Source organism: Cyphomyrmex costatus, unplaced genomic scaffold (assembly GCF_001594065.2).
Source record: "Cyphomyrmex costatus isolate MS0001 unplaced genomic scaffold, Ccosl1.0 scaffold146, whole genome shotgun sequence".
In the NCBI taxonomy this organism is placed as follows: Eukaryota; Metazoa; Arthropoda; class Insecta; order Hymenoptera; family Formicidae; genus Cyphomyrmex; species Cyphomyrmex costatus.
Genome location: NW_017275457.1, coordinates 84,749 through 97,303, shown reverse-complemented (window position 1 = coordinate 97,303; position 12,555 = coordinate 84,749). Strand labels below are relative to the sequence as shown.

The window sequence follows — 12,555 nt, the reverse complement described above, 5'->3', positions numbered from 1 at the left end:
AATATTGGAAAATAAAGAACAAAATTGCGTTTTGAATAAACAAATCTGAAGGACAGCTATCTAATAAAGGACTGTCCTTTACAATAAAAAATGTATGGTCATCGTATACATTTCAAAACAGCCTACGAGGAAAATTTTGTTCGAAATATGTAGTACACGTAACTTATTATACTATATAGTATATAGACTAAAATCTTCCTCGAAGAGGACATTTTGGAATTAGCCTAAGTTGGCAACATTTTTAAAAATATACAAATTAGATATAACACCCGAAGCGAAACGCGTTTTCTATTGTAATATTAACAAATGTTAAATATACTTTGTTGTTATGTGAGTAATAAATGTTTCTTACAATACTTGGGTTAATGTTTATTTACATATAGCAGAGTGAATCGAAAAATCCTGTACCATTTTGCAATATTTGTAATAATTAACAAAATAATTTCTAATTGCTGAGTAAGCGAGACATATGATATGTGGGAACTTGTTTTCTTTTGTCATCTTACGCAACTATTATTACCTTACGCTACTGGTATAGTAGACAACTTCCTGCGCAACAAAAAGATATATTTTCATGCATTTTGAAGATGATTTACATTCCTGAAAATAATTAGGGTAAAGCGGGGTAATTTTTATACATTAAAAAAATTTTCAAATTACATAGAAGATTGAAATTTTGTGTATATAGTGTATCAAATCAAATATATATTACTGATGCAATAGTGTACGTTTTGTATACTTTAATATGAATATTATAGTATGCAACCCCAATTTTTTGTACATTTAAAAATTGTTATAAATATAAAATAATGTATATAAAGAAAGGCAAAGAGCCGTCAGTAAATTTACTGGCTCTTTATCTTCTTTTATTGGTAGATATACATTGTTAAAAATTTCTGTAAACTTATCCAAATTATCTTCTTTTATTGGTATACATTGTTAAAAATTTCTGTAAACTTATCCAAATTACTCTGTTTTACCTTATTATATTATCATGTAAATGAAGATACATATAAATATTACAAAGAGAAATATACTCATATGTTTATATTCATCCAGACACACATATACTCATATATGCACTTAAAAGTTTCGAGTGCAAATAGTGCTATAAAATGCAGCTCAAAAGAGCAGATCAACCGTTTGTAACAATTTTTCTGTAATTTGCACACATTCTTTGTTAAAATGTTATTGCAATATAAATACGTATATATATTAAGTTATGTAAAAGACTGTGAAAAATATTATGACCGATTAATGGAATTGATGATGTTGAGCTTACGTCAAGGGCCAATTGCCACTGTACTTTGACCCCTGACTTGATTAACGAGTTTTAGAACTGCTATTTCTTGGACACTTTTGCTGATAGACTTTCAGTCTCATATACAATAATCATGTCAGACACCGTTAGCCCTATTAAATATTTCTTAAGCGGTGGGTTTGGAGGAGTGTGCACTGTGATAGCTGGCCATCCTCTGGATACCATAAAGGTGAGGTTATATTTTAATTGTCCAGCTTAATTAAATCAAATTGAGTGTAAAATTGACATATTCCTGCTTCTTTTTTTTAAATCTATATTTTGCCTAAATATCGCAGTCTGTACGAATTATGTGTGTTTTATAAGACATTGTTCTATATATTTAGGTAAGGCTCCAGACGATGCCAATTCCAAGACCCAATGAATTGCCTCTGTACACTGGTACGTGGGATTGTGCTAAGAAAACAATCACCAAAGAAGGAATACGTGGCTTATATAAGGGTATTTATGTTTGCACTGAACATCACATGAATATCGTTAGGTCAGGCTTTTTCCAATTCAATATCGAGATTATGAAGATATTTGTATTAATCCTTAAGTTATTATATATAAGATATAAACATATCGATTACATTTTGATAACTGTATCAAGATTAGTATTTTAGAATTTCTTAAACTTTATATAACATGATGTATAAATAGTATTCAAATAGCTCAACCGAGTCTTTAGTTGTTATAAGTAAAAATAAAGTACCTTATGATGTATAAATAGTATTCAAATAGCTCAACCGAGTCTTTAGTTGTTATAAGTAAAGATAAAGTACCTTATGAATTATTTATATCTTAGGGACTTATATATATATATATTTTTGAAAAGTATTATATTAATTAGAATTGGTTTTTGTTATTTGTTTAGGCATGGGTGCACCATTATCTGGCGTTGCTCCTATATTTGCGATAAGTTTCTTTGGCTACAGCGTCGGAAAAAAGCTGCAACAGCGTATCCCAGATGAGAAACTCACGCCATTGCAATTATTTTACGCTGGTGCATTTAGCGGCATATTCACAACTGTTATAATGGCACCTGGTGAACGTATTAAATGTCTATTGCAAATACAGCATGCAGACGCGAAGCCAAAGTATAGTGGACCTTTGGATTGCGCAAAACAATTGTATCGAGAAGGAGGCATCAGAAGTATCTATAAAGGCACCTGTGCTACGTTATTAAGAGGTATAATTCTCATATTTTGTTACATACAGTTCCCAAAAATCATATATATTTATAAAATTATGTTTAAAAATGTTACACTTGCATGTACCAAGTAGAAATTTGTCAGAAGAATTGAACTGGAAATTTTCACACTTATTACATATTTTAAAATGAAGGATCAAAATATATTTTTAAAGGAGACAGATTCTAAAAATTTTGAATGTATTTTTCTTTTATTAATCCTCTGTGTATTTCAACATATACATACAATTTGAAAAGAGAGATTAGCTAACTGATATTGTTATCCTCTTCAAAGTTTCTCGTTTTTAAAAATTTTCGGAGATACCTTTTCCTCGGGTTTCTGCATTGTAAACCACCTTTGCGCAATGCATAGAAGACACCCCAATTCTGTAATCGTTTCGGCGTTGAACAACGTGGAGCTGTTTCCTTATTTCTGTTTACCTAAAAACGATGTTGCATAAGCTATTGTTAACGAATTTTGTATGATTAATATATTAATATTTATTAATATATTAAAATTGATTTATTAATTCTGTATATGTATTTCTTTTCTATTTATAATTAAATCATTATAAATGGCTTTAAACAGTAGAGATCAAATATGATAATAACTATAAATTACCAGATTAGGATTCCAGCTGACCATGATACACGCACAATCCCAAGGATTATCGTCCAATCTTATATTTTGTACACGTGTTTGTTTATTTGGCAACCTCAAATTTCTAAAGAACTCTAATGGTAGCGAAGTTAATTTGTTCTTTGTAAGTATAATATCTCTCAATTCCTTCTGCTGTTGAGCAGTGAATAAACCAGGCGGTATAGATTCCAGATCATTATTTGATAAGTCAATTCTCCTAACTTTTTCCAAACCATAGAAAGCATCCATAGAAATTTGTTGAATATGACAATGACTTAGATCGAGATCCAACAAATTATTAAGATCGACAAAGGCATCAAAATCGATGCTCGTAACGTTTCCTCGCATCTTAAGGTGCGTCAACGATGGCAATCCTTGCATGATGAAACGTTCTAATATAGGTATCTCTAGATTGTACAAGTGCAATATCTCAACTCGACGTAGACCCAATAACGAGTTCTTCTGGAGTTTCAATTTAGATGCCATACCTCCGAGATACAATTTTATTGTCGTATTCATGATCTCGAAAGTACTAAAATGAACATACGATAATTTTCAGCTTTAATCATGGAAACAAATCACATGTAGTATTATTTATTACCTTGGAAAAATTGAATCCAGAGGATTGTCCGTGAAGTCAGCGCTCACGAGTGCTGGGAATGGCGGAAACGATAACTCCGACAGGAACGTTAAATTATTTTGTCTTAAATCCAGATGTTCTAGCAGAAGCAATCCTGCCAGGTCTACGCTTTTCAGTGTCAGTAATTCGTTACTTGCCAGTGAGAGTGATCGTAAATTTGGTGTGCCGTAAAAGCAAAATTCAGGAATGAATTTCAGGCCGTTTTTTTCTAGTGAGAGATAAAGCAGACTATTGAGGCCGTCGAACATGTGCCAAGATATATCTTTCAGAGTACAATCATAAATTCTTAGATGCGTTAAAACACCAAGCGCAGCAAACAGCTCAATATTTTCTCTATAGCCTTCCAATTCTTGCTTATAGAGGTCATATGGCAGTATTTCTTTATCTTCGTTATTCTGCTGACTCAGAAAAATAAGTCTGTGACCTTTATATTGGCTGCTATTGCTTACAGGCACCTGGTTTTCGTCGACTGTTTCAGTCTCCTGCGAATTCATCGGTTTGATCACCAGATTTGCCTTGTCCTTGTTTGGTAAATTTAAGTTCGACAATTTAACTCGTTCCAAATTTAGATATAATAAAGTAGATCCGAGAAGATACAATGTGTCAGATGCGAGAATAATGCCGCCTTTTTCTGTACGATTATTCGCTTTCGTGGAGGAATCGCTATAATCTATCCCTTGAATGTCTAACGATATTAATTCGGTGAATCGTTGGAATGTAGTAGCTTGCAGAAGAATGTCGACATCCCCGCTACCCGATTCGAGTAATGTCAGAACCTGATGAAACGCCAAGATGAGAGAGTTAATATAAAGAGATATGTAAACTTATGAAATTAGATGTGCTTTTCATATGACCTGTATATCTGAAGGAAGTTTAGCCAAAAGTTCTTCAGGGTTGTCAACAATCACGCATGTTGCGATTTTCATCAATTCATGAACCATTGAATTGTCATTTATATTAAAATCAGCATCGTCAGAAGATATGTCCTATTTGATTGAGGACGTATTAAAATCACGGAAGCGAATACGTTAATTGTCATTTGCTCATACCTGATTATTATCTTTGTTTGTGTCAGCCCATTGATGTAGAGACAGGTCGGAATACTTTTGGATCTCACAGGTACATCCCTGCGGGCATTTAATCTCCCACACATCACCAATATCGATAACTTGTCCTATACACTGATCCTGAATACAACGCAATTCGAATCAATGATTTTATATTGCGACTTATAAAATTCAAGCTTACAGATTTCTTATGGTTTTTAATTTATCTTACAGCGTTGAATCTAGTTTGAGTTTACAGTAGTCATTCTATGTATATATCAATATATTAAGAATGATTCATAATCGGTTCTTATTTTGAGTATCTTAAATGTCTTAAGATGCTGATACGTCTCAATGGCCGATATTCATAATTCTTATTTTAAGACTGTTTTAAGTAATGTTTTAAAAAACGCTAATGTGGTTCTCTGATTGATTCATGATATCTTAAGACTGTACTTAAGATGATCTTAAATATAAGAACTGATTATGAATATCGACCTGAATGTGTCGATACGCGTCACGTGTACAAAATAATTACATAGAAAACGAAGTTGGATTTATTAACGGAGCGCACAAGGTGTTAAAATTTGTATGTACCAATGATAAGACGGTGAAAAGCAAGATAACAAATGTCATGTTGTTTCACTTTATAACGATTTGGAATTGGAGCACGATACTTGGAACCAGCGGCAGCACACTGGTCCGAAGGAAACTGGATTTTGTTAACTGTTATCTATATGCTTTGATGTGCTTCCTATCAAACAGGATGCCTTCTATCTGCCAACCCACACGCTATCTACTCGCTATTATTAATTCTACATAATGTTTATATGCCATCTTTGGTTCGCACAAGGATACTTGAGCGGTTCCTAATTTATTGTGCCTCCATGCTTTTTTTCAGATATTCCAGCCAGTGGAATGTACTTTTTAACATACGAATATCTAAAGGAACGGTTTACTCCAGAGGATGGGAAACTCAGCTTACTGGCTACTATAACGGCTGGTGGCTTTGCGGGCATCGCAAACTGGTTGGTGGGAATGCCACCTGATATCCTGAAAAGTCGCCTACAGACTGGTACATATATACTTCTAGAGTCTTTTTTCTTTCATAATTTTAATTAAAGCCTATTAAAGTTATAATTAATTAACAGGTATATAAATATGCAATGTAATATTTATCATCGTACATTATTTTACAGCACCAGAAGGCACGTACAAAAGTGGTATACGCGAAGTATTTGTTAAATTGATGAAAAACGAGGGACCATTAGCGCTTTATAAGGGTGTCGTACCTGTTATGCTACGAGCTTTCCCTGCAAATGCAGCCTGTTTTATGGGCTTCGAAATTTGCATGAAATTCTTGAACTGGATTGCGCCAAGTTTATAACTTAAACCGAACAATATAATTATATAGAATATTTTAAAAAGATTCTATTTCTCGAGATCTATTGCTCCCCTTATAGTACAATTCAGAGACTCGATAGATGCAGAGCGATTAATTTTACCGCGACAGAAATAAATTGCATACATTTATTCTTGCCTCAAAGCTTTATATATATGTATATGTGTGTATATATATATATATATGTGTGTATATATATATATATATATATATATGTGTGTATATATACATATGTGTGTGTATATATATATATATATATATATATGTCTCGAGAATTATATAAATGTCAAAATGATGATCTACATGAAGTATTAGAACGATAAATAGATTTTGACTTTAATTTTGCCATGTATGTACGTAAGAAACAAACAAATGAAAGTATAACGTCAGGGTATAACATATATTTGTGTACAACTTGTTTTGTAAAGCATTATAAATATATATATATATATTCAATGTTGTAAACATATCATATGTCGTGATATGAATAATTCTTAAGTAGTACATATTGAAAAAGACTGCTCAATAACCTCAATGGTACATGTGCAAATTTTAATATTACAAATTTATTATATATTATACAGTTTGAATATAAAACTTTATTAACGTAACAGTATATATACATTAGTTACATTCGTATATTGTACACTTTATTGCATATTAGGAAATGTACAATAAGGATTTTAATGGACTAATTTTATCTCTAATATACTTTATATACAAGATTTTTTTTTTTTGAGGAAGATCGTACACAATATACATATATAACAAATGAAATAAATATATATGAATGTAAGTAAATAATTATAATCTCTGGGAAAATGTATTATCGTACAAAATAAAATTTTCTATTCTGTTAACTTATTTTTTTCACAACAATTTTTGTCATCCCTAATTTTGTGAATTGTTTACTTGTAAACAATTGCGTAATACTATTTTGTTCAAACTATTGTGCGTGTTGTCAAATTTTATAAACACAGAATACAAATTATTTTTTCGTAGAAAAAGATTTGATTAGTAGAATTACGGGATGAAAGTAAAATTTAACAAATCCAATAGTTTTTAGATCTGAATAAAGAAATGATGTAACTAGATCTGTATATTATGATTCTATCCTCATGTACTTCATTGAATTTATCCAATAAAAAATTCCCCTGAGTCTCTTCATTTGTTATGATAATTTACATAATAATACACAATAGCACGCTGTTCTTCTATCAATTATAGCAGCAGTAGTGATCACTCTTCCCAATCATCCGTATCAGGTTGAGAGTCATATTCGCTGGTGGCGGAATTTCTGTCCGATGCAGACGCTTCAGTCGGTTTTGGAGGAGGCGGTATTAAGCTTGACATTCTCTCCAAAGCGCCTACCGTAGAACCAGCGATACCTTTACGTCTCAACGCTAATTTTGCATGTAGATCCGCCATCAAATCACCTCCTACCGAAGCCGAAGACCACCGATCACGCTTCTTTTCGTCCGGTACAGTAGGCCTCAATTTCGCTCTGCCTATTCCGCCAGCGTCTCGTATCGCCGCCATCAAATTAGAACGATCATCCGTTATAGTTGTCGCAGGCGGACGGTTTGGTGTTTTGTCCTTTTTCTTCGAACTATCATTTGACGTAGGCACGGCCGGTTCTGCAATCGGTGGCGGTGGCGGTGGTGGCGGCGGTGGTGGTGGCGGAGGAGGTACCATAACTTGAAAATTGATTTTTTCGTTGTTCGCAGCACTATCTGCATTTATCGTGACCGTAGGAGGTGGTGGAGGAGGCGGCGCAGGTGATGGTGCAGTTATGGCTTCAGTTAGAACAGGTAAGTGTGGAGCACTATCTTCAATCTTCGACTGAGAGTCTCTCTCATCACTGATTGGTGTCGGTAGATCTAAACGAACGGTAGGCGTCGTGACCGCAGATGATGGTGCGATAGGACTTTGAGAGTTAAGATCGAGGACAAATTTCTCATCATCCACAATGCCAGGTAGATCTGGGAGCATTAACGGTACATTAATTTGAGGAACCTAAAAATACACAAAAATCTTCTGTAAGAATAAATCGTAAATTCAAGAAACGTAAGTATAAATGTTTTCAAATTGACATGAATTATATTGTTAAATGAGTTTTATTATTATATATTATATTATTTGATTAATTATATATTATTATATTTTATATATTATATGTTAATTATATTATATATTATTATATATAATTAATATATATGATATGAAAATCTGACCTCTCCAAGAGTCGGAGTATACAAATAACTGGAAGACGCGTCCATTTCTGACGAAAGCCACGGTTGTACAATCGAATCCGGAGCGTCCTCAATTTGCTGCTTATCGACAGATTGACGTGACGATCGCATGGACGTTTTTTCATATGGGCTATCCATACTATCGAACAGTAGGAGGGCACTAACTGAGGATAATTGTGGTGGGAATGGTTCTACATCATCCTCAAGGTTATCTTTTTTGCTAGGCTTTGATCGTACGTGATAAAATTGGAGCTTTTCTTGGAGGCTGACGTTCGCGGCATATTGGCCGTCCTCCGTCTTGCAATTAGAAGATAAATATGCTTCGGGGATATCTTTTATAGGCACGGAACATTTGTAAATGCTTGGTATAGCAGCGGTATGCTCGCGCTGTGGCGGTATGGTCATTTGATACTCCTTGTAAGTATGATTAGCCGGGTACTTAGCAGCAGAATACATTTTTACTGCTTTCAGATTTAAATTAGTTTGTAAATAGTGCAATCTGTCCTCCAGCTTCCTGGCTCTTTCTTTAATGTTGGTCAATCTAGGGACAAATTTATTCTTTAGTAAATATTATCAATGAATCAATCAAACTTAGAATTAAGCAAGATAATAAAAACCAAGGTATTTTTTTTATTTTACCTTTGTGTGTTCTCTGAAAGCCTCCTGTCAATGCAATCAAATATATATGAGACAGCATTTCCTAGATTGTCTAGAGCTTCTGTTATTTGAACTATAGTCTCTTCGTGCCTCAAATTATTTGGAATAACACCTGAAATTTAATAATATCAGATAATCAGAATGTAATAATAACACAAGATAATAAATGAACAAAATGTATAATATAATGAACAGATATATTTATTAATATCTATGTGTTACAAGACAAACAAAATAAGTTAATAATAATTAAATACAAATGTAGAATCCAATAATGATTATAAATAATTACAATCATTGTCAAACTATACATACACATTGTTTTCAACGAAAGTGTTTCAAACTCAAGAAAGTCATTTAGCACATTTAAATTAAAGCTTTAATTATTTTAATTTTTTCTTTGTCCTTAATATGAGATTATATATCGTTCTTTTATCTCCTCCTTTCTCAATCAAGTCCAGATACCATCTGGACTGCTTGCTCATATTTTTTAAAATAATCCCGTTATTACTTTTTAAATTCTTTGGAATAAAATCTCACTCTAAAGTGTAAAAATTGAGCCAGTCTTAAAAAAAAAAAGAGTGAAATTCACTCCCCAAGTTTTAAAGAATAGGTTATGTTGCATTGTGTAAATAACGTAACATGCGGATTTGTATGTCGCGAGCGGAAAGTACCACAAAAGCCGGGATTACACGTACCAATCTCGATTCTTTCTGGCATCCTGATCTCGCGGGAGAATCGCAAAGATAGTTGTCTCACAAGGCAATAACGCACATCACATGTCACGCGGGACGTCGACGTGCTGAGATGCCGACGTGTCCTGAATTACAGACACGTGAATTACGTTAACTCCTTGGCTATCCCAGGTGTACGCCGCATGACATCCACCTCAGATCAAATTTCTTAAATTCAACGACGGCCGACGAAGCACTGTGAGATAACATCGCCTACGTCCAGCATTGTTAAATTGCGTTTTTATTACTTGCACTTTTTTTAGTTGCACGCTGTACTTTTTATGCTTAAATGACAAGATATATAATTGGAGAGAAGAAGAGAAAAATAGAAAAGGAGTTCAGGTACAAATAACTTCTGCTTTTCCCTATGGGATGATGAGGGTGGGTGGCATTTGACATCAACGCCTCAATATACTTTGGACGATGAAAGTGTGAATCGAAACGAACTTTAAGTTTGGAATCAACCGAGCAGGTTCGTTTCTAAGATAAATAACTCGTAAGTAAAAAAAAAAATACTTGCTGCATACCAGAAACATAAAGAAAACTCTGGTGAAAAAATTTCAATATTTCATATTTTGTACGAATTTTTTTATTTCAAATTTATGAACAAAATTTTTAAAGAATATTCTTTAAACTTTCTCAGGTTTTATAAGTTTTCTTCGGAAAATATAATAGAATACTTAATTTATTTTATATTCGATTTTTATTCATACGTATAAAAATTCTAGAAAATTTAGAGTATTTTAATATCTAATTCATGTAAAAAAATTTGAGAACTTTTTTTAAATTATAGAATAATTGTGAAAAATTCCCCTTAACATAGAAAAATTCTGAAAAATTATCTAAAAAGAATTTTAAGAAAATTTTTATTAGGGAATTATTTGATTTACACATATATTATTAGTATATAAAACCATTTCTTAATTTTGCATTTTTAAAAATATTTTAAATGCATGGACCCTCCCATGCATTGCATACTTTTGTTCTTGTCTGGAGCGATATATTATAGTTCTAGGATATCGCAAGTAAATAAAATGTAAAGGAGCAGCGAAATATGCAAATAAATAATACAATGAATATATGACCAACTTATCGTGTTAAAATTAAAATAATGTATAGTTATATTACATATAAATTTTTTTACACGAGCATTGTAAATTTTCTTAGCTTAGCGTTGGGGATCACGATAAGACATTTACAAGAACATAAAAACTTTATTGTGGTCCATAATATCAGGTATAGTAATTACACGAAGAATTGAATATCTGCGATGTTTAACGCTAGTAAAATAAAAGATCACAAGAATATACAATGCATAATTCCAGTAAGCAAATTATTCGTCAATATGCCAGCAAATTGGTAACAAATTCGATGAAAAATTGCTAGCAAATTGGTATCGATTGTATCCACATTAAGCTCGTGTTTCGCCGGCTGAGCCTGCTAACATAATTTGACAGTAAATTGGCGATAAAAATTGAATAGAATCTGTCAAATTCTACTTTATTTCTGGATATTTTAGTTCTACGATGAATTGTATAGGAAGTGTTAAAATTTACTTGATTTCTGTACCATCAATCTGCCATATTATATTACATTGATAAATTTTGCTAATATAATAAATGTCTGCCAGCATTTTGCTAAAAGCATTGTATATATATATATATATATATATACCAGATCCTGTATCAAAGTATTTAGCTTTTGTGTCGAAAATTTATTGCAGACACTTTGTAAAATTTGTTCTCGACAGACTTGGCTGTCCGGAATCTCTTTTTTTTTTGCTTCTGGCTACTTTCGATGGCATTGATCAAGATAATGTCATACGAATCGATTTAGCTTATGGTGACAATCATTCTCACGATGATCCACAACAGAAAAGTACAGAAAACATTGACAATACTGGACGGACTAAACACTCTCGCATTACGAAGCGAACAGACAAAATACCTAGCGATTTTAAATTGTAACGTAATTAAAAAAAAATGTTACATTAATCTATTTACTCGCTACAATTATTTACACGATGAACAAGAGTACACGAATATGTTACGCAGATATCGTCGCAATTTTCGCCACAAAATGAATTGACTTGTGAAGCACGTTGCTATTATTAAATATTCTCAAATTTAAGGATTAGGCTTAAGTTTCCGGGGGAGACCTAAAAAAACATACGACGTACTTCTCAATCATCCGTTTGTTTAATTCAGTCACTCCGTTTCCGCATAATTTCCTGCGGAGACAATGCAAGAATTAGGAGTCTAATATACTTTTTTACACAAAACTGCACTATCTTATTAATAATAACAGTATAATTCTCCTTTGCTCAACTACTGAAGTGAGCGGAGGCCCGTATTTACATGACTTATTTGGAGTCGCAATTAAATCCGTTTCTGAATATTATTTATTCAGCAAGAAAAAATTGCATCAATGTGAGATTAAACAGGGTTAAAATCGTATACCTGACTTTGAAGTTGAGAGAAATGCCAGACCGAAGTCTGAGAATTTAGGGTTGACAACGTTACCTCATAAAAACAACTAGTTACCATTACCGTTCTTTTTCCTGAAAAGTAATTCGTTACCGTTACTCGTTACTGATTTGCAAAAGTAACTCGTTACCGTTTCTCTATTAAAAGATGTAACGAGTCGTTATTTTTTTCGTTACTTTTTTTATACTTATACAATATTATATGCAGAT

At 32.7% G+C, this 12,555-nt stretch overlaps 2 protein-coding genes across 2 annotated transcripts; one reads left to right on the top strand and one right to left on the bottom strand.

The window, feature by feature from the left end:
• The first annotated feature begins 1,265 nt into the window (after window positions 1-1,265).
• Window positions 1,266-6,339, top strand: colt (carnitine/acylcarnitine carrier protein colt, mitochondrial). Its single transcript, XM_018551776.1, has 5 exons — window positions 1,266-1,490; window positions 1,645-1,759; window positions 2,175-2,489; window positions 5,717-5,890; window positions 6,015-6,339. Exons 1-5 carry the CDS (start codon window positions 1,395-1,397, stop codon window positions 6,200-6,202), a joined length of 888 nt encoding a protein of 295 aa, XP_018407278.1. The 5' UTR covers window positions 1,266-1,394; the 3' UTR covers window positions 6,203-6,339.
• Window positions 6,340-7,254: 915 nt separating this feature from the next.
• On the bottom strand, window positions 7,255-10,082 carry LOC108783256 (WAS protein family homolog 1). The gene is made up of 4 exons (XM_018551787.1): window positions 9,825-10,082; window positions 9,109-9,238; window positions 8,452-9,010; window positions 7,255-8,233 (listed from the first exon to the last, which is right to left on the bottom strand). The coding sequence occupies exons 1-4, from the start codon at window positions 9,844-9,846 to the stop codon at window positions 7,457-7,459; spliced, it is 1,488 nt and encodes a 495-aa protein (XP_018407289.1). The 5' UTR covers window positions 9,847-10,082; the 3' UTR covers window positions 7,255-7,456.
• Between the last annotated feature and the right edge of the window lie 2,473 nt (window positions 10,083-12,555).